General features: G+C 32.9%; 4 protein-coding genes across 8 annotated transcripts; 2 read left to right on the top strand and 2 right to left on the bottom strand.

Moving 5' to 3' along the window:
• Window positions 1-316: 316 nt before the first annotated feature.
• Window positions 317-6,454, top strand: LOC8259394 (sulfhydryl oxidase 2). Of its 2 annotated transcripts, XM_048372816.1 has the most exons (12): window positions 319-767; window positions 1,199-1,223; window positions 1,309-1,401; window positions 1,585-1,766; window positions 3,324-3,393; window positions 3,487-3,555; window positions 3,678-3,751; window positions 3,837-3,978; window positions 4,769-4,809; window positions 5,324-5,470; window positions 5,544-5,987; window positions 6,205-6,454. In XM_048372816.1, exons 1-12 carry the CDS (start codon window positions 550-552, stop codon window positions 6,230-6,232), a joined length of 1,533 nt encoding a protein of 510 aa, XP_048228773.1. In that variant the 5' UTR covers window positions 319-549; the 3' UTR covers window positions 6,233-6,454. The 2 variants fall into 2 exon arrangements, with proteins under 2 accessions (XP_048228772.1, XP_048228773.1); XM_048372815.1 differs by having other exon boundaries at window positions 317-767; window positions 5,544-6,454.
• An 840-nt stretch (window positions 6,455-7,294) lies between these two features.
• On the bottom strand, window positions 7,295-11,029 carry LOC8259396. 4 transcript variants are annotated; one of them, XM_048372817.1, is made up of 8 exons: window positions 10,856-11,029; window positions 9,941-10,287; window positions 8,846-8,917; window positions 8,639-8,706; window positions 8,395-8,545; window positions 8,085-8,165; window positions 7,906-7,995; window positions 7,295-7,779 (listed from the first exon to the last, which is right to left on the bottom strand). In XM_048372817.1, the coding sequence occupies exons 2-8, from the start codon at window positions 10,193-10,195 to the stop codon at window positions 7,687-7,689; spliced, it is 810 nt and encodes a 269-aa protein (XP_048228774.1). In that variant the 5' UTR covers window positions 10,196-10,287; window positions 10,856-11,029; the 3' UTR covers window positions 7,295-7,686. The 4 variants fall into 4 exon arrangements, with proteins under 4 accessions (XP_048228774.1, XP_048228776.1, XP_048228775.1 ...); XM_048372819.1 differs by having other exon boundaries at window positions 10,735-10,858; XM_048372818.1 differs by lacking the exon at window positions 10,856-11,029 and adding an exon at window positions 10,640-10,819.
• A 6,325-nt stretch (window positions 11,030-17,354) lies between these two features.
• Window positions 17,355-18,663, top strand: LOC8259395 (putative fasciclin-like arabinogalactan protein 20). Its single transcript, XM_002534460.4, has one exon. It carries the CDS (start codon window positions 17,424-17,426, stop codon window positions 18,441-18,443), a length of 1,020 nt encoding a protein of 339 aa, XP_002534506.3. The 5' UTR covers window positions 17,355-17,423; the 3' UTR covers window positions 18,444-18,663.
• A 555-nt stretch (window positions 18,664-19,218) lies between these two features.
• On the bottom strand, window positions 19,219-24,216 carry LOC8271661. Its single transcript, XM_048372964.1, has 9 exons — window positions 23,743-24,216; window positions 23,235-23,404; window positions 22,774-22,952; window positions 21,826-22,110; window positions 21,684-21,742; window positions 21,549-21,585; window positions 21,376-21,447; window positions 20,612-20,933; window positions 19,219-19,896 (listed from the first exon to the last, which is right to left on the bottom strand). Exons 1-9 carry the CDS (start codon window positions 23,858-23,860, stop codon window positions 19,462-19,464), a joined length of 1,677 nt encoding a protein of 558 aa, XP_048228921.1. The 5' UTR covers window positions 23,861-24,216; the 3' UTR covers window positions 19,219-19,461.
• Between the last annotated feature and the right edge of the window lie 254 nt (window positions 24,217-24,470).

The raw sequence follows: 24,470 nt of genomic DNA, 5'->3' as shown, positions 1-24,470 counted from the left end.
TTTATTTAAATTTAAAATTAAAAAAATTAATCATCACAAATTTTTAAATTAATTCATAAATAAACACACCACCGAAAAATATATATATTTTTAAATAAATTATACTATTATATGATTTATAATAGTAAAATAAATTTAAGAGAGAAAAATATTGCGATTCTGAAGAATTTATGAAAATAACATTTACCTTTTTATATTAATAAATTATTTTATTTTTATTTTCCTGTAGTTTTACTTTGGGTATGATAAAAGCTTAAAGATGCAAATGGGCCCACAAATGACAACATCTTAAAGTTAGTTTAGAAACGCAAAGGGCTAAAAGCTCATGACCCACTTTCTCCGCCGGGAATTTGACCCACCCCACACCGCACCTACCACCACCTCCTCCGCCGCCGTTCGGGTCACCCAACGGAGATCCCTCTTTCTTTTCCTAAACCTATTAAGAACACGAAAAGGAAACTTATTTCTCCCTCTTCAAATTCTATTAACTTATAGAAACATTGACAAAACCTAAAAAGTTGACATCTTTCTTCTCTAAAATCTAATTCCATGTCTCAGATATGTCCCTTTCTGATCGTAAGTTTGATTTTATTGCTCTGCCATAATGCGGCGTCGTTTCCTTCAGGATCGCGATCGGTCCTTAGAGAAATAAGCAAAGACAGTACTGTCAAGCCAGATTACGCGGTTGATCTAAACATCTCGAATTTCGATGCTGTTCTTAGAGACACTCCTGCTACTTTTGCGGTTGTTGAATTCTTTGCTCACTGGTCAGTTTTTGCACTCTAGGAAGATTCGTTTCTAATATTGATTTGCTAGAAATGGAAAAAGTTGTCATTTTTATGTTTGTTTATAATGCTTTTTAGGATTTCTGATAGTGTAGTAGTGGAATTGTTACCTGTTCTGAAGTCGAATAGGTTGAAGAAGATCACAATATCAGTAATTTTTTGTTTTGGCTTGTGGGTGATAACAAAGACTTGAAGTTTGTTTATTTAGTTATAACTATCTAGTGTTTTCAACTTGCAAATTTAAGTGTTTTCTTTTGAGGGATTACTATACATGTTCAATTTTCGCAGCCATGATTTTTTAAAACGACTTGCAATTTAAGATGATATATCTAGTTATCTTGCTTTCATTTTTCTGTCGGTTTCTTTAAGTTATATGATATTAAGATTTTCTTGCAATTATTGGTTTTTTTCAGGTGCCCTGCTTGCCGAAATTATAAGGTATTGTACTGAATATTTTCGTGTTTAATAAATATAGTTTGGATGTTCTCTTATTCCTTTTGGTCTTGGAATTTCAAATTTGCAGCCCCATTATGAAAAAGTTGCTAGGCTTTTCAATGGACCTGATGCAGTGCATCCAGGTGTTGTATTGATGACAAGGGTTGATTGTGCAGAGAAGGTTTAGTCTCCTGATTTTTTTTTATTTTACTTTCTTTGGCGGTATACTTGTATATTTCTATGAACTAAAAGTTGCTTGCTTTTCTAAAAGTAAAATTGGGCTTTCTAGCTTATCACATTATGTTAAATACTTGGAAAGCATGGTTTAGTGAATAGTCCTTTTCTTACTTGTTTGGCAGCACAGATAAATAATAAACTTTGTGATAAATTTTCTGTGAGTCACTACCCTATGTTATTCTGGGGTCCACCTTCCAAGTTTGTATCTGGTGGTTGGGAACCTAAAGAAGAGAAAAGTGAAATACGGGTAATTGATGATGGACGGACAGCTGAACGATTGCTTAATTGGATTAATAAGCAGTTAGGCAGGTATGGAATCATCAACCATGTCTTGTTTTGTTGAGATCTTTATAGTATCGTAATTTATCATTTTCTATGAAGGTTTGACATTGCATTCCTTGATGTTTTGTTACTGAAAGATAGTTATAGTTTTCAGTTTTAGTACTTTTTTTTGTTATTAGCCAATTGATTGCGAAGAGCAGCTTTTATGATTTTTTGCAGTTTCGGTTTAGCTCATGAGAGTAGCTTGGTGATTTTTAAGCTTATTTCTAATGTAGTGTTGGAATCTAGAATGTATCTCCACTGCAACTACTGTTTTTTTGGTTTCTAAGATAATGCTGCAAGGCCATGTTATATATCTGATGAACCGAGCTAGAGATATGTTCAAATGCTCATTCAGTTGAAACTTTTTAACTAAGGGATTTTCTTGACCAATGACCATGTCGGTATTTCTTTTTCAATTTTTGTGTCTGTGTCTGTGTGCACAGGGATGAGCTTCAAGTCTTGCATGAGAAACATGTTGGTAAAAGTAAAATCCTGCTGGATATGTATAAAATAATGACCTGTTACAGAATGGTGTCATGTTTGGTGTGGCATGACTTTTTGACAAGCCAATTGATATTTGAAGCCTGCCCATCTAGTTGAGTTGAAATATAGTAGGGATTTCTGAATTCAGTTTCTAATGGGTTGGTTTCAATAAAGTAAAGTTTAAAACTGTATAGCAAGACTTAGTAAAATCATTAGCATTCATCGTGATAAACATAATGAATACTAATTCCTATTAGCAGAAAATAATTCCTATTAGCAGAAAATGATCATAATTGCTCTCCAGTCAGCTATAAATTTGATAAATCTTGTTGAAAGATGTATTTTGATGTCAAGTACACAAAATAATTAATCAAAACATAGCAATTGTTGTATGTATAGTGTTTTACTTAGTACTATGTTTATCTCTGATGTCTTAAGCATTAATATCACTAGTACGGAATATTTCTACTTTATATCTTTTTATCTTTTCTTGCTTCTGCTATTTTGTGATGTATGTAATGGTTAGAATATTTGGCAGTTCTGAGCTAATTGATCTTGGCTGTGTATAGTTCAGAGAAAAAGCTAGGTGTTGGATTAACACTTATCTTCTTCTTGACTAGTTATATCTATAAGTCATATGATAACATTTATAGTGCTAGGCCTGTCAATATAAAGACCATAAAACATGGAGAATTACATTATGATTTTCAAGTTATCTTTCTAAAGGAACTAAGTAAGACACCAACTAGAACTGTTCCTGGATTGTGGTAAATCTAATTTGGATGTATATTTAAGTCTTAGCCTGGTAAATGAAGATAAAGAAACATCATGAGAAAGCTAATTGGGATTGCTGGTGGGAAGTCTAAGTCGCAGTTGATTTTTTTCTGTATTGTCTTTAGCTGGGGATTTTTTTGTTATATGGAGAAATGCATAACTCTAATACATCTATGTGCTCAGTCATGAATTTTATTTTTAATGGTGTGTTATGGCAACATTTATTGTTTCTGCAATACTTTATTTAAACTTCAGTCATCATTTCTATTTTTTCATTGTATACAGTTCATACGGTTTGGATGATGAGAAGTTTGAAAATGAGCTACTTCCATCAAATATATCAGACCCTGGACAGGTTTATTTTCTTGCATAGCTCAAAATTTTCTTTGGTTATGAATTATCTGATATAAATATTGCTGTTAACTTCTGTGGTGTGTGGATTTGCTAGATTGCACGTGCTGTGTATGATGTTGAGGAGGCAACAACGGTTGCCTTCGAAATTATTTTTGAACACAAGGTAAATGCTATCTTTTGTTATGGCTATCGATTCTATGTTTGCTTGTCTTGGCTGTGTGTGTGGGGCATGTATTTATCTTTTCATTCTTCTTCTATCTATGAGTTATATGCTATTATCCACAGATGATTAAATCAGAAACTCGGGCTTCACTTATTAAATTTCTTCAGCTTTTAGTGGCACATCATCCTTCGAAGAGGTAAAGACAAACTTTCATGGAATTAAGCTTCACTAAAACAAAAATGGTGATCCTTCATTGATTTAAGTTAGACCAAATGAATTAGGTGCCGAAAGGGAAGTGCAGAAATGCTGGTAAATTTTGATGATGTGTGTCCACCGGGTGGCAAGGAGGAAGTTGTCAGTAATGGCAAAGGTGTATTGAGCAGTTTTCAGATTTGTGGGAAAGAAGTTCCTCGGGGATACTGGGTAGGTGTTTTTCTTCACTTCTTCCTCGATTCTTCTGGGTGCCAGTGCTTTGCTTATCACTTTGATGATATGTACTGTTTAGGCATATTAGTTTACTGCTTGGATTTCTTTCCCCTTGCTATTCTGGTGTTGAACTAATAGATTCAAATGAATGTATATGATGCCACGATTTAGATGCTCTAATTGCATTTAGTTCATGATATATTTGCTTTTACTATTGTTCAAGTTCAAGAAGAATTATTTGTTGTAGTTATTGTCCTTTCACTATAAGCGCTTAGTCATGTTTCTATGTCTTTTCTGGTTGCCATTATCTGTAGAGAAGTTGGGCATGAGATTTAATGTTAATTTATTTAGTTTAAAAATAATGAAGGCAGCTGCCAAAGATCTCCAGAACCTTTAATAAATCAATGACTGAATTCATTGCATCCCAAGTGTCCATCATTAATTCATTGATAAAAATGCATTTATGCTTATTTTCCTCAAAGCTTTCGTACTCTTGCGGTTACTGTCATCTTTTTATTGGTCTATTTTAGAGCTCTTTATTTTCTCTAAATTTTTTTATTGTGTTATGGCCTTTCTGTCCCATTTATGCATCCAAAATATTTGCAAATGTGTGACTAGTATCTGTTAAACTGATATTTGGTTCTGCCTTTTATTATTTTGGGCAGCATAGTTGATATTAAACCCCTGTGATAAATCTAATTATGGCTTGCTCTTTGTTATTTTTACTTTTCATAAGCTTTATTTTTTTTTCATCTTATTTACTATAGCTCTCTGTGTGCCTTTCCAGATGTTTTGCCGTGGCAGCAAGAATGATACTAGGGGCTTTAGGTAAATTTTTCATGTTTTGGGTCCTTTCTGATGCAATTGGCTCCACAAGAACATGCATCACAACTACATTATTCAGGCATGGCAAGCTGCATCTAAGTAGAGTCTGACCTACCGTTTGGCAATTTTTGTCCTTTTAATCAGAGAGTTCTTCTTACCCCATTATAACCTACCTTTTAAAGGGTGCTTGAAAGAATCTATATAGGGCTAATGAATTGAACTGATGATTGTGATTGTTAGCATTGTTGTCTCACATCTATGAGGAGTGGTCTCAGATAAAAGATATCAAGTTTACTTTGAGATGCAGGTCTTATTCTTCCATTCAGGAGCAGTGATTTCATTTTTGTGATTTCGAAGAGAGAACAACATCATTTGCCTTATTTCTTTTGTTATCAAATTGCATGTCCATGCATCCGGTGCTTGTATGTTTTTGGCTTCTTAGGTCAGGGGTTGTATCCCTGACTCTGATATAATATTTGAACTGCTCCTTCATCTGTTTTGTATTGAACTTTTGTAGCTGTGGATTATGGGTTCTTCTGCATTCATTATCTGTGAGAATCGAGAACGGAGAGAGCCAGTTTGCCTTCACAGCTATATGTGATTTTGTCCACAACTTCTTCATTTGTGAGGAGTGCCGGCAACATTTCTTTCAAATGTGTTCAAGGTAAAATCCAGTCAATATGAGTTTGATTTTGTGCCCTATAAGCTTCTTTCAGCTAACTGGTTCTAAATTACAGTGTTCGTACTCCTTTCAACACATCTCGTGACTTTGCCCTATGGTTGTGGAGTGCACATAACAAAGTAAATGCAAGACTAATGAAGGAAGAAGCATCTCTTGAAACTGGTGACCCCAAGTTTCCAAAGATTATTTGGCCTCCAAAACAGCTATGTTCTTTGTGTTATCACTCTCATCACCGGAAAGAAGATGGGACCAATGAGATTGACTGGGACAAGGATGAGGTCTATAGGTTCTTGACTAATTATTATGGAAAAACCCTTGTATCACTTTACAAAGACAAGGGCCTTCTGGGGAGTGAAGTAACTGATGGGGCTATTGAGGAGTTGGTGGCTTCAACAAGTGCAGTTGTTGTGCCTGTGGGGGCTGCATTGGCAATTGCTCTGGCTAGCTGTGCATTTGGAGCACTTGCTTGTTACTGGCGTTCACAGCAGAAGAGTCGGAAGTATTACCACCAACTACACTCTTTAAAGAACATATGATATTTAGGAGGGCAGTTTGCTTTTTCAAAAATTATTAACTATAACAGCAAAAGGAAAGAACACAAGAAAAAAAAAAAGAAAAGAAGAAAAAACAAGAGAGAAAAGGAAGGAAATTGAGTGAGATATTTTAATAGTTAGGAGGTAAATTTTCTTATTTCTTTTCATTCCCCAATATTTCAGGCCAAGGAGGAAGCCGGAACTAAGGTAGTTAGGAGGACCAAATCATTCACTGCCATTAAGCTGCCCAGTCGGGTGAATCAATTCTGATAGGAATCGAGATTACAAACTTAGGAGCTTGCATAGGCCTTTCTCTGAGGTCCTCTTCTGTACCCTTTTGTCAAAATTTTCCTTCTCAATGTATGCTTTGGATTGTACAGATTTCAGAATCATATTCATTATTTTGGAAGAGAATTACCTTTCTTTTTTTGTTTGTTCCTTTCCACTTCACTTTTTTTATGTATTTCTTATAGCTCTTCTTTTCTTTCTATGTCTCAGAAAAAAAAATTCTTTTTGTGCACTGCATATATCTACATGTTTGTGTGGATTGGTTAATAGAATGCTTACTGCAGTTAAGTTTGCTTGTTTTTGTCTGGATTTTAATATTCAGTGAACTCTGTGAACAAGGTTACGGTCACATCTTGGTTTGGACTGCTTCTGCTTTGCCTTTTGCCAATACTGATGCTTGGCAATATTTATTTCTTTTCTTCACTTATTTATCTTTTGTGATAAGATCTTTCTGAAAATGTAGCTTAAAATTGTTTGAAATAGAGAAAAAGAATTCATAGAGTTGATGTCCCATTAACTTTGAGTTGAGTTGAGTATAAAGCTTGACTCGAGAGAACATGTCTGGATCTCTAATATAATAGATTGATTCAGTCACGATTATGCTTTTTGTATAGATCACACACAAATTTGTCTGAAGGTGACATGTCTGAGAGCATCACCCTTGTATGTAGATATGTACATAAGTTCCTTTTCCCATCTAAAGGTCATCATGGGGCTAACTTTATGCTCTGCTGCCATGATGAATAGTTTCTTTCATGATACTTGAAGCTTACTGGCACAGTTTTACATTAAAAATTCTTTTCCCGGAGATCACATATTATACAAATTCCATGAAATTCTATTGAGAAAAGACATACGGATGTCGAGGGCTAAAAGAAATTTCTGATTGTGGGTTACCCATTGGTCCACGATGACCTAAAACATACATGCAATAACTGCTCTGAGAACTGCATGTTTGCTTCGTCTTGTTCAAACAATCTGTGCGTGCTTCATTGCTAATAGTTATATTTCTTAGTATATATGTTTGTATATACAGTTGGATATATTTTTGACTGTACAAAATACTCTGACGACTCAACATAGAAAATGCACAACTGACACCCTACATCATACTTGAAACTTGTTTCTACAGGTTTCCAATAACTGCTGCCTCCTTCTCAGACCTTTCAGGGAACTAGAATACTATGTTAAACTTTTCCCGGTGAGAGAATCACCTGGAAGTTTCTCTTTTTCTATCTTTCCTTCATATCTGACAATGAAGCCATCCTCACATAACTTGAAACACAACCAACATAAAGATTGGCACAAGCTGTTGATCACAAGCTTGCTCCCAGTGATTTATTGTGAAAATACTTTGATTTGGCACGCATTAACTAACTAATAATGAACATTGCTTGTGTGTGGCCGAGCCTGCACGGTTGATTGCTCAGTTTCTTCTTCAGGTGCAGCGAAAGATGCATTTGGAGGCTCCTAAAGGCCAAAAGTGAAACATATTAATAACTGCATGCGTGCATCACATGTTATAGACATTTACCATAAAAAATCTAATAAATAAAAATAAGAAGACGCCTATGCAATATTTTGTTCAGAACTTACCTGTTGAAAGCGTCGGCGCTGCAGAGCAGTTACTGCTCTCACCATAACAAATATTGGAAGAATGATCCCCGCAGTTCTCAGAAATAACAACTGTTGGACAAAGTAATAATGCTTTCAGTTCGGACTAATGAATTTCATCAACACCCTCAAAATTGAAGTGGTAATGTAAATTTCCTTACCATAAGCAATGAAAAAGAAATATCATCTGTTCTGGTAAGGATGACCGGGAGAGTATGTCGTAGAATCAAAAGAAACATGAACTGCAGAAATCAGAAGTGGCTATGAGATTATAAAGAATACTTTGCAGGACGTAACCTTTAAATAAATAAGCTTCTGAACCATGTATATTTTTCATCAAAAGTAAGACAGAAGTAAAAAATATTCATAGGAATCAACGAATTAAAATCTAGTAAAAATCATGAGCATAAGCCTTTAAAATGTCAGTCTAGAGATCTCATAAAAGCGGCTGAGGGAGGGAGAGAGATTTACGGCTATAAGGACTGAGCGACAGCAGATCAAGTTTCTTGTTGAAGCAGAATACTCTTCTTCATAGTCAGGATTAAGGAAATTATGATCAGTTGACACCATTGCTATAAAGCGGGGACCATTTAAGTCCCTTCTGGAAGACTCCCAATTTCCCCTGATAAAATACAATAGGAGCACATTGGTGACTTTGTTCCAGTGAAGAGAAAAACATTTAGGTACAGAATTAACAGCAGATGCACAATAATACCTGAAGTTCATTGGGAGACGTCCAATTTGAAACAGAGGTGGTGGTGCTGTATAGCCAGGCTTGAATTGCTGAGAATAACCAATTTAATGTCAAGAAGCAGCTCTAATGAAATTTGACATTGGCAAACATCATAAGAAGTATAAAGATCCCTGAGAGGCGCAGAATAGTAGTCAAACAGAAAGTTAAATCAGAAATGATGAAACCAACCTGATGGCATATCTCACACATGGTATTGCCCTTCTCATTGCACCATCTCTGAACACATCCACGGTGAGCATACTGCCAAGTTTAACATTTTAGTACTTCACTCTTTACAGGGTACACACACGCAGACACACAAAAAGCCCTCTGAGCTTATTAAGCACTAAATTTGAAAGAAAACAAAAACAACTTCATAAAGACTGTAGAAGCAACATGGTTATAGTGAAATCAACATTTGGAGTGAGCCAGGAACATGTTCTGGAAATTTTACATGCTCTTTTTCAGTTAAAATACAATCTATCTGAGATCAAATTGACTCGAGTTAAGACAAATTTATTTCTCATGATCATTAGAATGGACTTCCTAAGCTTGAAATATTTAAAAAGCTGCTTTACCTTCCCCAAGGGAAACTACCAATGCTGTTAAAGTAGCATGTGCATGAAGTTTGTGCTATCAACTATTCCTTTTTTTTCTATTGCATCATACAAAAGATGCAATAACGAGCCTAATATCCATGCTTCTAATGTGAAAGTCCGAGCTTTTTGGAGATTATTCAGGGAATGATAAACTGGAAGCCAGATCCTTCTGTTCAAGGCCGTCAAGATGTTTGCATTGAAATGGTAATATGAATAAAATTATTTTTTATTGAATTTAGGAGTAACAAATTTAATGCTCCAAATACAGGAGGAAACATAAACTTGGACTTGGCTTTGGCTTTGGCTTTGGCTTAGGCTTAGGCTTAGGCTTAGGCTTTTGGAGGTAGTTAAGGAAGAGGCCTCCAACAAGATAACATAAATTCGCATTTTTACAACTCCCTCCAAAGGAACAAAACAATTATTTTCTTCTTTTTTATTTCTTTATTTATTTAGTTTTAGAAAAGGCCAGAGAAGTCAAACGTCAACCACAGTGACTTGATTGAAACCTAATTGACAATGAAACTTCAGATTTCCCAATTGATAAAATTACCAAAAGGAAAGGAAAAACTAATTTGGTAATTCATTTGTTCTTGAAAAATATAATAAAAAGTTGTTCTTGAAAAAGCTCAACAAGTTTATATATCCAAAATTTAAAATTCTCTGATCAAAGAAGAGCCTTACTCACCTTCAGGCTCCCACAACAGGAGCAAGGTGTCTCCATATTGGAATCTTCATCCTCATCCTGGCAAATCCTGCACTCTACTATTTTTCCAGGAGTTGATACATCTCCAAAATCCACTTTTTTTGAAGATATATCAATTTTTGTTTCACCAACTGCTGATTCTGTTGCTTGCAGCAATTGGTTTCTGCTTGTAATTGCAGCTTCTAAAGTTGATTCTGTTAATAAACGATCCACCAACAACACAAAATGATCCCCCATCACCAGATTCAGAGACCATTCAACTATCTCCAATTAGAAATTGAAAAAATCCTAGCAGAGGACAAATATTTTGTACTTCTTCCCTACAGGACCTGCAAAAGAAAAGCTCAAGCCTTTTATAATTGAATTTAGGAATTACAACAAGGAGAACTAAGACTTTTATAAAGGTAAGCAAAAAGCTTTAAAGAATTTGCCTTCATTGCAAAAACAAAAGAACATTAGCAGCTGAACAGGAAATTAAAAAAAAGAAAAAGAAAAAAAACAAGAAATAGGCGTTTGATGCATAAGGTGGGGGTGGGGATGAAGAAAAAGGTAGAGCCTTTAGAGAAACTGCCCAATAAATCACACAAAAAGCTCAAGAACCACAAGAAATGACAAAGACCCAATTCAAGAAATTACATGTAAGCATTGAAAACGCATAGAAAAAAGAAAAAGAGAAAGTACCCAGAAAAGATAGATTAAAGAAAGAATCAAAAAAGAGAAGGCAGAAATAACGAAATAGAAGAAACATAAAACCCAGATGGAAAAAGAGAGGGTACTTTTTCCAAATTCCAGGAGTGAAAAAGAGAATAAGCAACAGAACAAGAAAAGGGATGGCACAAAAAGAAAGGAAGTGAAGTAATAAGAGATAGAAACTTAGATGAAAGGATTTGTATGTACTTTCTTGAAGCTAAGAAAAGTGAAGTCTTCATACAATCTTTATAATAACTGTATCATATGTTTTTGAGAAGAAGCAAAGGGATTGAGCCAAGGAACTCAATTATAACAAGCCAAGCCAAAGAACTTTGCCATGTATTATTAATTGATATTATGGATATAGAAATTTTGTTTTATTGCTTACAGAACATGTCTCCTCTTATCTCGCAAGATGTTCTTTTATACATATACACACACCCACTATGGCCCTTTAACTTTCCGAACTTTGCCAATTCAACTCTTTTTGACAGTTACCATCCACTTAGCACAAAATTTTTTATATTTTTTTAGCTATTTAAGCCCAATGTTATGAAAGTGCAAACCAAGCGAGTTCCCTATGAGATAAATATAATATAAAGAAAAGATTTAAGTTTCATGATCAATTTGGTCTTTCTCTCTTTCTAGTACTCTTTCTTCTTTAAGATTAAATATAAATCTCAAAACTACAAAGTAAAGTTCTTTAATTTCATCTTTAAGATTTCAATAAAATTTAGTCGCATATTTTCTTTATTAAACACTCGATCAAATAAAAAACTTGATATGAAAAATGGCTATAGTCAATATTAAAAGAAGTGTTTAGAAGTTGTCCGCTAATAATAACGGTTCTCAGTCCAATGATAAACGTGTTCATAATGAATGTTTCTTTTTTCTCTTATCATTAGTTTCTATAATTTTCTTTTTTCTAAAATCTCCTTTTGCCACTTTTAAAACTTTCAATTTTTTATGTTGAAATCTTGATTTATATGAAAAAAAATTATCTTTATGTGCTTGCAACCAACACAACATTGGTTGCGAAAAGTGATCTTTAACGGCTCAAAAGTATAAAAATTTTGCGCTAAATAGACATGAAGAAGTTAAAAAGGATTGGATGAGCCTAACTTGGAAAGTTAAAGGGCGAAATTGAGAGAAGAGGAATAGGAGTAAATAATGGAGATAGAAGAAAGAGAATGTATTGATTGTAAAGACTTAAAACAGAGTAAACAGAAAAACAAGCGCCAAGAACAAAACCCCACCGCTACCATCCCACCTTTTCCTTCGCATTTATATGCTCATGACATTTTCAATTCTCGTCTTCTTCTTCAAATTCATTTTTTTTTAAATTATTATTTTTACATTTTTTCATGCATATTTGTCCCTTTACTTCTATTTTAATTTTATAAAATAAATCATTTTATTTCTTCATGTCAATTTAATTTAATTATATTATTTTATATTTTGATGCTTTTTCTTAGCTAATAAACATTTATTTTTCTTAAAGCCATTTTCGAAACAAAGGTTGAACTATGACTTGTTATTTTCAACAAGGTTTTAATTTTCTTTGTCCTGTTTTTTTATTTATGATACGATAAAAATATATAATATTGATATTATCTCATGAACACAGATAGAACAGAGCTTTCATCCTTTTGAGTCTTTATTTCAGATTTCTATTGACTATTCTAATTTGTAGTGGTTTTCCTTTTGCTTCATAAAAGTAACTGAGAAACATTTATTTTTAAAAATTGACTCCATAGAAATTGATAGAAAAATACAAAAAATTTCGAATAGAATAAAAAAAATTCTCTCAATTCTATACTAAAAGTTATTTTTAAATAATTTATTTGGATTGAGAAAATAATTAGTAAAATTAATTATAGAAAAAAATAGCTAAATTAGACTACTTTATCCTTTTATAGATATTTAAAAATTTATTACACTTACTCTAATATAAGAATTAAAAAAAACCTAATTTTGTATTAGATATAAAAAAACAGATAATTAGAATTTATTTGATTTGAAAAAAAAAGGAATTATTATGAAATTGAGAGAATATTTATTTTAAGTCTATACTAAAATAATCACAAATAATATATATACATATATACTTATATTAAATAACTAAGTAATTATCAATTACTCAACACTAAAATATATATTATTTATCTATTATTTGCATATATATATAATAAAAGTAAACAAATTGCATAGCAATGACAATTAATAAGTGATCAACTCTTAGGTTGCAAGTCTAATATAAACAACATTATCCACTTTGATTAATATTTAAAGCATCCTTTTGGTTAAATGAGTGTAGAGATGGCAAAAGCTCTAAATGAAAATTTACGTTTATTAATTGCTATCAATATTTTATGAAATCAGTTCAAATTGAGAATAATTATTAAATGTAAATTTAAAATTCAAATTAATTTTCATCCCGACATTGTTTACGTCATTATTTTATACAAAACTTTTAAATCACTTTAAAAAAGAAATAAGTGATTTCTTAAAATTAAATTTTACAACTCATTAATCACCCATTAATATCGCTTGATATTTGGTACCATTAGCTATTATTTTTCCCTCTTTTTTTTTCTTTTTCTTTTTGCTATATTCAAATCAGTTAAAGGCTTAATTAGTTAAAAATAATATTTTAATAATTTCGCTTATTATTATTATTAGGTATCAAACTCAATAAGAATTTGTCAAATTAAACCCTTTTTTTTAAGCTTTAGATATGATCTTAATGTCCATGGATTATTTTTTCAATATAGTCTTTGTTGATTTCATTGAATTACAAATTTAAGCATTTTGGAAAGTATTTACATATTATTAATTTAGACTTTTCTTTTGTGTTTAAAGATATTAATTAGTTTAAGTTATTCCTATTACTTTATTTTGTACTTTAACTTTTTGCAAGAGTAATTATTGGGAATGATTAAGTATATCATATTTTTTTAATTTGGATCAAAGTCTATATCGAATCAAATTAATCAATTAGTAATATTTTAGACAATATAATCAAATTAATGCTAAAAAATAGAGCAATTAAAAATTAATTATTTTTATTAGAAATTAAATTAAATTAAGGTAAAAATAAAAATAAATTTTATTCTAACTCAATTAATAATCAACAATAAATTTAAGAATCGCATTAAATTTTCAAACCCTTTACTATAGGAGCAAACATTAAAGGGGTATTAGGTGACTTTTTAAAACATAAGAGTAAGATTTGTAGATTTCACCAATCCTCAAGGAGGTGGTAGTAATTAACCCTTTAATCAATAAATAAGATTTGGATAACTAAAGTACTTTAACTGTTTCTATTATAACATAAAGATTCATAACTAATTAAATAACCCAACCAAAAGAAATTGAAAAAATAAATAAATAAAATAATATTTATAACCACAATTACAGGTGACCTAACTAGATCTCCAAATTGGACCTTTTGACTGAATGCTCATTGACCCTCCAGAAGCTAGCCAATGCCATCCATAACTATAAAGACTATGGATTGGGTTGATCTTGACCTCCTCCACCATTACATGTTCATATTCATTTGATACCAATTCCCCATCTCTCTCTCTCTCTCTCTCTCTCTCTCTTGGTTGACAATTTTATCAAAAATAAATAAAGTCCAAATAATTCATGATTTGATTAGGTTTGGTTCAGAACAACTAACCCAACAATAAAACCATCTTATATTCCCATGTAGGAATAAATGTTTATTAGCTCAAATTCAATTATTTCTGATTCTAGAGATTCCTTCCTTACTTCTCCTTGCACCTCGGAAACATATAGAAGCTACCATTTTAGGGCTTAATAGGTGGAGAATGGAGATTTCTGCAATATATATTTCGAAATAGAAAATATGATTATATAAGGTTTGAAGTAGATCGCAGTCCGGTATAATTTAAAAAAAATAAAAAAAATTATCTACCCGCAAAATATATAATTCTAGTTCAGAAATAGCTTTAAAATGATCATTATGAATAATTGTCATATCTACCATTTCACGAACTTATCAAGTAATTTGCTACTATGATTTAGTCAAAGCAAAGACTAGTATGTTTCTAGTTTCTACAAAAGAAAATTCAAAATAAATGTTCTTCTTTATTTTTCTATAATTATCACTTTTAATAGCTATTTCACTGCTATATTTTTAATCTACTGGGATCAAGTTGGCCCTTGCGACCAGCTTGATATATTATCTCCCTTCAACCCTTTAGCGAAATGCGGTAAAAGAAAGGAAAATCCATGGACCGACCCCATCGTCTCCATCCCGTAGAAACTACGAGATCACCCTAAGGACGCCTTCGGCATCCAGGGGTCGCGGACCGACCATAGAACCCTGTTCAATAAGTGGAACGCATTAGCTGTCCGCTCTCAGGTTGGGCAGAGCTCTACATAATTCAAATATAGATTTCAAATTTGAATCTCCACTTTTAAATTCAATTCAGAATTTTAATAATTAAATTGCTTAATTTAGATTCTAAACAAGGGAACTTCTTAGTTAATTATCAATAATGGTGGATTGATAATTATTTGATTGATCTTTTTTTTTTTTCTGGTATAGCTAATTATAAAAAAATAAATAAAAGAAGAGTTGTATTAGGGACGATTTCCAATAATAAAATTATATTAGTAAAAGGGTAACGAATGGATTAAATATTATAGTTAAGAGTAAAAAGATGAAAGTGTTTGTAGTGGAGGAATTAATCGATTTAAACAATGATAATATATATATATATATATATATTGATGTTGAGTTGTTATTGGCTAATTATGTTTTAATTACACGTATTAATATAATTGATAATTAGTTAACGTATAATAATTCAAGAAATATTAGATAGATGAAAGTCGTCACGCATGATTCAAAGAAAATACTCTTATCTCAATAAATAAATAAACACTAGAATTAGGTATCCACACATATGTATTAGTTATGGGGTCATAAGAAAGATGTACACATGAATTATCATTTCTAAAGCAATAATTACAAAATAGATATTATATGAAATCTGAAATAAAGAAATAGATCACAATTATTTATTTATTTTATTTATAGAATTCTCGATAAATTATGGGCTATACAATAGATGATAGTTATCTACTTATATCATCTATTATAAGAGCGTTCTTGCCATTTAAATATATAAATATAAATTATTTTCTATTATCCATTAATTAAAGAGAGAAGAAATGATGTGCTATTGATGTTGAGTTGCACTTAATTAATTATCTCTAAGCCCCAAGATAAATATTTTAATCAGGCTCTAATTAAGTACACTACTATATAATTATTTTTTAGTTAAACGTCCAATTATTTAAATAATAAATAGATAAAATTCATCATGCTGCTGACTGATAAACAGAACCACTAGAATTGGGGATTGTCAATCAGTTTAGTTCTGATCTATTTGATATGCATAGGAGAGAAGAAAAGAGAAGAGATGATATGTGTATATAAAAAGGATTATATCATTCCATTAATATAATATAAACTTGGAAAACAGATATTATTCCATTAAAAAGATTATATATTTAAAAATTAATAATACAATTAAAATTTTTTTAAAAAATATCTAGAGTTGACTCTAATGTACCGTTGCGTAATATTTTAATTTTAATAATTCGATATAATTTTTAAATATAAAAGTTGGAGAAATTTTATGAGAAATTTTATTTTAATCAAATCACAATTATATATATGGGCTACTTTATGTGGAGGTATGATTTTTCAATTAAGGCTTGTGGCTAATTTGATCATCCTAGAATAGTTGATATGATTATACCATTAAGTTTATGGGATTTATGTAATAAATAAACATAAAGTAATTTGTTTGTTATTTACTGATGCAAATTTTTGTCAATAAAAAATTTATAAAATAAAATAGTTTTATTTTAATTCTGTTGAAATGTTGTCAGTAAAGAAAATAAAAATAAAATTTTTTCTTTCATTTTACAAATGGATTATTTCCGTCTCTAAATTATTCTAATATTATTTTTTCTCAGAATCATAAATTATTTTGATATTGTTAGAATTCACATAATTTAACAACGAAAATATTTTTAAAGAAAAACAGCTCGTGAGATTGAGCAAAAGATAGCGAAATTGGTCTATTTTTTACGTATATTAATTGAAATATTTTAAAATGAGCTGGAGAATGAATATTTTTTTAATAGGAGCGAAAAAATCCAAAAGTCTTTGTTTTTTTTATAGTTATAGCATAACTTAGCGAAAAATAATTGTAGTAAAATGTAAAATAAAAATTATATTTATCATTTTAGAATTTATTTTATGTAGTAATATTTATATTAATAGATGTAAAATATTTTTTATTATTAGTTATTTAACTAACAACAAAAAAAAAAGTATAACTTAAGGCAGAAAAGAATTATCTTTTTAGAACGGAGAGAATATTATTTTGCAACATGTGCAAATTTTCAAATACTTTTCAAATGTTACAAAATCATTACCAATTATCAATTTTCTCATACCAATTTTCTCTCTAATTAACAACATTTAAACACTTTCTCTCTGAAAAGCCGTCAGGGTCAATCCCGTCATTCGACCAAAACCGCCAAACACGTGGTTCTATAACGAACTTTAGTCGCATGAACAAACCAGAATTGTCCACGTGTCACATTGTTCCCGCCAAAACCCTATTTGTAACGAGTAATGACCAAACTTGCTTTCTTTCTCGATTTTCTTTTACTCTCTGCAACTGAACCATCAAATTCAAGAAAAGCTTGGTTCTCTCTTCCAATGGCAACCAAAACCCCAACCCTAACCCTTATGATCCTCTCTGTCTTCTTCTTCTTCTCCATCTCCATGACCACCTCTCTCCCCACATCAACACTCGTGCGAGCAGCAGAGATGCTCTCAAATTCGGGCTACTTATCAATGTCACTAACTCTCCAACTCATTTCCAGCACTTGGATAATCCCTCATTCTCCTTCTTTAACCATTTTCTCTCCTTCTGATTCTGCTTTTGCTCAATCTGGCCAACCCTCTCTTTCTCTTCTCCAATTCCATTTATGCCCTCTCTCATTCCATCTTAATTCCCTTAGAGCCCTCCCTTTTGGTTCAAAAATCCCAACTTTATCTTCTAATCTCTCTATCACCATCGTTAATGATGACAATGGGACTGTTTTTCTAAATGGTGTCAAGATTCTTGGGTGTCCGTACGATGATGGGTCTTTGGTTGTTCTCGGTGTCGATAAGTTTTTAGACCCTGATTTCGTTGTTTCTTTAGCATCGCCACCATCACCAGTGCCAGTTCCAAGTGCAAATCTTGCATGTGGGTCTGATTTTAAAAATGGGGTTTACTTGTTTAAAGAGGCTACTAATGTTTTGAGATCAAATGGGTGTTCTGTTATGGGTTCCTTTCTTGATTTGCAGTTAATGAGTGGTTTTAAGGAAAAGCAAAGGCCTTTATTAACTGTGTTTGCTCCACTTGATGAAGTGATGAAGGGTTTTATTGGTGACGTGGATCAGTATTCTCTAATCTTTCTTAGACATGTTGTGCCTTGCAAGATTACCTGGAAAGATTTGGTTGATTTTGATGATGGGATGGTCTTTGATACTTTTCTGGAGGGTTTTGGGATTACTGTAAGTAGATCTGGTGATATTTTGATGCTTAATGAAGTTCCTGTTAGCTTTCCTGATATGTATCGCAATGAGTGGCTTGTTGTTCATGGCCTTAGAGGCATGCTTGACGGACCAGATAGGCAACAAGAAGTCAGAAAATCTTCTTCTCAGTTCTTGAATGACGATGATTTCTGAAGCTTTCATAACAGGCCTTTAACAATGATTGCATTTCGCTTCTGGTAAAATATGTTCAGATTACTTTTGTTTCTTTTAGTTCAATGTAGATTTGGTCCTGTAGATATCTAGTTTAGTTTTTTGGGTTCTCCTGTCTGTTTGATGCAGCTCAAGAAAAAATTTCTGCTTTATGTTTGAATTTCAAGCCTTTTCCATTAAGCTGGCACACAGTATGTAGCGATTCTTTTGATCTTCACCAAATTTCTATGCGGTTTGTTGTTTCTTTAGATTTGCAGCTTGAAATTTAAAATGTGCCAAAACCAGTAGACCGAATCTAAACGGCCATGATGGTGTATGACTAATATTGGTAAAATATCAGGGACAGGCCTACCAGCTTCAATCCTCTCATAGCAGTCATTAGCACCAGAAAACCCAATAATAAACTTAAGATGATAAACATTGTAAAAAGATCAGGAAGCAACAGAACTTTGATTTGCAAACATGAATACAACAAGCAAAAGTGAAAGCCAGAAATTGTTGAATGTATGCAATGGATCCTGCAAAACGACAGCCCAAACAAATGAAGTTACCATCTATGAGCTAAGTTCTGTATACCCACCTAAGATATCATATTCATGTCACGTTGTAAAGTCACAAGTAAAAGACAACAAGACCTCGACCAGTATTATATAACCGATCTGTCTAAAATAATGCCCCTATGACAATTAATTGCTGGGTTGAACAAAATCCCATTCCCAGCATTTGCCCAATGTCATGCGGATTATGTACCTGCGGGTCTCTTAAGAGGCGATTTTCATTTCATTTTCAACTTCTATTCACAGAAGAAACAGCTGATGGTAAAAGATGAACAAGACAATTTACTTGATCTATAAGACAATTTACTTCATCTATACGCTACATATGCGCTACTGTCCTACTACTCAAAATGGAACTTTGCCCCATCTTGGTATTTTCCCTAGTTGTGGGATACATACAAAACTCAGAAATTGATATGATTTTGTATTGATTTTGGAATTCACTAAACCTCACTTGCAATAGAAAATGCTGCATCATCGTTGTCGTTCAGTTTAGTACCAGTCTTATCAGTTCTGCTACTATTGCTGCCCTTCATTGACAAGGGTGGCTTCACAAACGCTTCCTCCCTTTGGGGGCGGTTTGCATATAGCATCCAGAGAACAAGACAGAGCAAAACTCCGACTGAGATCAGGCCCAGTCCTGCATTTACAATCTTCAGATAATGTTCTAATGGAGGACAATAGTTTGAGGTAATTTCTTGGAACGTGTCCCTGACAAATTTGCAATCCTGGAGGCTGAGCAGAACTGGGGTATAATGCTCCAGAGCATAGCTTTCAATAACAGCTGCCACCAACTGTTTGTAGATATCAGGGGTCACCCTACCAACTGTAGTGCACAGCCCAGCAGATGAAACATCGCAAAGGTAGTTCTTCCAAACCTGAGGATTTAGTGAAAGCAAAGGAATTCATCAAAATTGTTCAACAATTACTTATTAAGTAAGCCTGTCAGCGAAAAATCTCCCAAGTCGAACCTTCAGCAAAATTTATAACATGAATGTGTCCATATATCAAATAAATCAAGAATCCAATTGGGAATAACACAAATAGTGTTGGGGCTTTGAAGATATTGAACTAAATGAGAGATAAATATCAGAAATATTTCATCTACCTAATGATATTTCACCTATTTTCACACCATTTATGTAGGAAGAAGCAGGCATCCAATTCAAAGGAAACATACATGCCTATCTGGACATATAATTAAAGAAATATTCCCAAATGTTACAAGGACTAATAGGCATTCTATCACAAAAGCTAAAATTGATTCCATAATGCATTATTATAAATTAAAATTATTACCTAATAATTAAACTTCAGAATCATAAATATTTTAGATATATTAGACCTACAACATAGATAAGGATAACAAAATATAGCTATATATGTTTCTGCCTTAAACACCAAAAGGTTCATGTTACCAAAATGTGATGATAGCCTTGCTCTTTCACTGCATTCTTCGAAACAACAGCTAAAGTTACTTTGAACCTTAAAAGGATTTTATGATTAATCTTGACAGATTAAGCAGCTACCAGTTACAAGTTTCATAAGAGGCAAAACTGAAAAGGCAAGTAAGGAATAAATTGAGAGACATACCACAGATGCATTTGTCATTGACACCTCTTGAAACCCACATTGACGATCTTGAAGCTGAGAGTCGAATGGGTAACAAAGCGGAGGCATGAAAGGTCCAGACTGGTTATAGTAATTGAATTCAGTAGGGGAGGGATTTGCATTTGCAAAGGTGTATATATACGTATTGACAACATTTACAATGTCGTTGATCACTTCTTTACTCTGGACAAGTGTCTTGTTTGTTGTACTCTGGTCAACACATGGAAGGATGTTGCTAAGAGCTGTCACTGCATGAGGATGATCTACCCACTCTTCCATCGCTATACAGGTATCAGAAATTGCACTGAAATGCATAAAGAAGAAACAGGGAAAAGTTTACCTTTTAGTGATGTAATCAGAATTGCTAGTTCCAGATGCAGTAATTTCCCAACTTTATATACTAATATCAGATGTAATTATGCTTCTTCATCATATGATGCTCGAACACCAAATTTATTTTTGTATTATGAGGTGAATGTAGAGAGATGTCAGGTTGAATGTTGCAGCAGCAGCAACTATTGATTGGGAAAGGAATCAACCACCATATATAGTTATGTACAGCATGGATGAGCACATATAATTACAAAATAAATTTGTCATCCATACTGCAAGCATTCTTTGTTTTGCATATGAAGCCGATGTCAAAAGGAAACAAAGCTATGGCATACAAAACTTCCATATGCGAACATTAAAATACATGATAATACAAAAATGAAAATCTAGCCATGAGAGATCATGAATCTTACTTGTTAAGGATTATAAAAACTCCACACAGAATGAATGTAACTGCCACTAGCAACCACCCACTCACTACAAAACTGGGAGAATGTTGGAGAAATTAGATACAGGCATCAAAAGCATCTCATATTTATAAGTTGCAACAAATAACAGAGTATATCTAAGATACAAAGAGACTTACATGAGAACTGCATGTTGGTGTTGAAGGATAGAAAGGACTGAAATAAAAAGCAATTGCATAAGTCATGAAGAAAATATGACTAGATGTCAAAATTAAATCCAAAATAACCAGTCAAGGTGTTTCCAGAATACATACTAAAACCAAGCAGAGCCAGGATAAGCATCACTGCTGCCACAGTGATTAATGCTGATCGCCTATATCAACAGAACCAAAATTAGCCCATTAATATCACACAAGGGAGGTAAGTTACCAACAACTAAGGATTCAAGATACATACACAGCATTGAACACTTTTATTATTTTTCCAGCATTATCACTTGTCTTCTCTTTCAGTGTACCAGCAGCAGTATTTAGATCTATGTTCAGCTTGTCAATATCTTCCAAGACATTGGAAGGAAGAAATACATGGGCCACATTGATGGTCTTTGCAAGGGAAAGATACTCTGTGACATTTCTCAGTGTTTGCTCGGTGTAGTCTGACTGGTTTACTACATACTTCAGAGTACGCATGGCTTCACCATGAAATTCATCCTGACCCACAGATAGAAGAATGCACCCAACCCTGAACATTAGCAAGAATAGGAGTTAGATATAATCACAAGAAGAGATCAAGGCACTGTTTCAGGGATATGGAAAACATAAGCCGCGATGAAACAAGTAGAAGATTATACATGAATTGTACTTTTAGGTATTTTAAATATACTAAAGAAGACATAATTCACCATGTGTCAAGTGTAAAAGGAGGGATAAACAGAAATATGAATATGTTTAGCAACATATAACATCCATCCAATAAAGACGTGTGCACTTGAGATATGGAAAAAAGGTTGAATTTTTGCAATTGCCAAAACTACAAAAACTGCAGAACAGACAGATTCAACCCCCAGCATAGAAGGAAAAGAAGAACAAGAACAAGAACAAGAAGAAAAAATTTCTATGTCAAAAGGAAGGCGATTCATAGTATACACAAAACTATCAATAATAGGGAAACATTTTTATTTGAAGCAACTACACAATAAAATGCTATTAAACACCATCCTAAATCAGCAGAGTATCATTTCAGTCACATGGGAAATAAGGGACGGGAGAGCAATCAACATTAATAAAAGCAAACGATCTGCCTCTCCACGATATTATACATGGCAAACCACAAAACATGTCAAGGACGTATAGAAAACTCCAATTTCATGCTGTTATTATAGAGGCCAAGTATAAAGATTATTACGCTGCAGCAGATGTGAACATTATAAGCATTATGAGACAAATCCTCCGAGACCGATCTGATCCCTTGCCGTTAATATTAATTCTCCATCCACAGCAATAACGTATCGTAAGGGCCAAGCCGAATGAGAAAAACCACAGTGCGCCCAAAATGAACCCAGCAGCACCAGTGAAACCAACAGACTGCAGACAGAGCAGTTAAAACATTATCAAAAACATATATGTATACCCAGGAACAGTAGCAATTCATTTAATCAAGTTGGTAATCAATTGGCTGCTGTCTAGCCCAGAAACCTGTAGAATGCACCCACATCTTTTAAGAGTGTGTACCATCTAGAATGAAGTTAATTGATGAAAGTTTTCATCCAGTTTCAATGAATTTAATAAACACATTCCTTTTGACATTCAAATGAACATCTTAAAAAATTAACATTACAACAAGCAGAATAAAAAGGTAAGACTTACAGCCCAGTAATGGCGATTTCTGATATCCCAACCATCCTTGTAATGCTTAAAACTGCGAAGAACGTCTGGTCGATTAGTCCTCTTAGCAGCCAGTACAAGTGTGGCGTCATCAGAAGGCCCTGGTGCTTCTGCAGAAATTCCATTTCTCCATGGCCCCAAATTCCGCTCTCCTGCAAAACACAATAAAATCAATAATAAAAAGGAGACCAAAAAAAATAATACTAGAAAAGGCTCAATGAATTTCTTAAACCACTTTAATGGAAGACATAATCAGAATTAGCCAACAAAATTTGCCCATTTGATTGGCTAGAGAATTCAGCTTACAAAAAGAAAGAAAAAGAAAAGAACCGTGAGCCCAGCCAAATTCAGCAGAAAAAAAAAATATAGTTATCTCAAAACGAGAAATGACCCGTATAGCGTGGCATTAAATAAAAACAAACACATCACTAGCAAATCAATAGAGAATGCTAATCAAGATATGAAATTGCTCGCATTACACGAAACCCACCTAAGATAAACTTGAGAGGATCTCTGTTGAGCTCAGCACTATGAGGCAGAGCAGAAACTGGGTACAAACAAACAACAGCAATACAAAGAAGCAACCTTGTAACAGAAAACATTTTCATTTTTGCAGCTTTATCTGCAAAACAAATGAAAAATACAAAAACAAACTTCTCAAGAACACCGCAAATCAAGCAAACCCATTTCCCCAAAGGATCAAAGAAAGACAAGTGAGAGATATCAATAACCGAATGAGAGAGAGAGTTCTAGATAGTGTCACTCTCCCATTTTAGTGCTATTTTAGTTTTATGGGGTCTTTATAAGAAAGGGAAAGGGAAACAAACAAACAAAAAAAAAGAAGAAGAAAATCATCGAGAGAGAGAAATGGTCCCTGATTTGCAGCAACAAAAAGTTAAGAGTCTCACATGGAGAAGGAAAGAGAGAAAGGAAGGCTAGAAAGGCGGGTGGGATTAGTAATAGTATCTTAGTAAAGTAGCGCACCACACAAACAGGGCTTAATTAGTTTGTTAAGCAACGCACATTTGTTCTTTTCCACTTTTTCACCTTCCTGCCTCCCTTTTATTTTATTTATTCTTTTCACCTAATATGCATTTCTTTTATACTTTTTCATTTATTATGTTCCATTATCCACACTAATTATAATTCCATTAATATTATATGTAAAATAAAATACTAAATCATGTTATATTAATTATTGGTTTTGAAGAAAAATAA

This window comes from Ricinus communis, chromosome 4, assembly GCF_019578655.1.
Source record: "Ricinus communis isolate WT05 ecotype wild-type chromosome 4, ASM1957865v1, whole genome shotgun sequence".
Classification (NCBI taxonomy): Eukaryota; Viridiplantae; Streptophyta; class Magnoliopsida; order Malpighiales; family Euphorbiaceae; genus Ricinus; species Ricinus communis.
This window is presented reverse-complemented; position numbering and strand designations above follow the sequence as displayed.

What these genes read in the sequence shown, in the direction of transcription:
- LOC8259394 (XM_048372815.1), top strand. Translation starts at nt 550, where the DNA reads ATGTCTCAGATATGTCCCTTTCTGATCGTAAGTTTGATTTTATTGCTC. An exon ending in GTTGAATTCTTTGCTCACTG is followed by an intron (nt 768 to 1,198) that starts GTCAGTTTTTGC and finishes GGTTTTTTTCAG; the next exon opens with GTGCCCTGCTTGCCGAAATT. An exon ending in GGGTTGATTGTGCAGAGAAG is followed by an intron (nt 1,402 to 1,584) that starts GTTTAGTCTCCT and finishes TTGGCAGCACAG; the next exon opens with ATAAATAATAAACTTTGTGA.
- LOC8271661 (XM_048372964.1), bottom strand. Translation starts at nt 23,860, where the DNA reads ATGAAAATGTTTTCTGTTACAAGGTTGCTTCTTTGTATTGCTGTTGTT. An exon ending in ATGTTCACATCTGCTGCAGC is followed by an intron (nt 22,111 to 22,773) that starts GTAATAATCTTT and finishes GCTAATGTTCAG; the next exon opens with GGTTGGGTGCATTCTTCTAT. An exon ending in ATAAAAGTGTTCAATGCTGT is followed by an intron (nt 21,743 to 21,825) that starts GTATGTATCTTG and finishes CTGTTGATATAG; the next exon opens with GCGATCAGCATTAATCACTG.
- LOC8259395 (XM_002534460.4), top strand. Translation starts at nt 17,424, where the DNA reads ATGGCAACCAAAACCCCAACCCTAACCCTTATGATCCTCTCTGTCTTC.
- LOC8259396 (XM_048372817.1), bottom strand. Translation starts at nt 10,195, where the DNA reads ATGGGGGATCATTTTGTGTTGTTGGTGGATCGTTTATTAACAGAATCA. An exon ending in CCTGTTGTGGGAGCCTGAAG is followed by an intron (nt 8,918 to 9,940) that starts GTGAGTAAGGCT and finishes TAAACTTGGCAG; the next exon opens with TATGCTCACCGTGGATGTGT. An exon ending in GTCGCTCAGTCCTTATAGCC is followed by an intron (nt 8,166 to 8,394) that starts GTAAATCTCTCT and finishes TGATTTCTGCAG; the next exon opens with TTCATGTTTCTTTTGATTCT.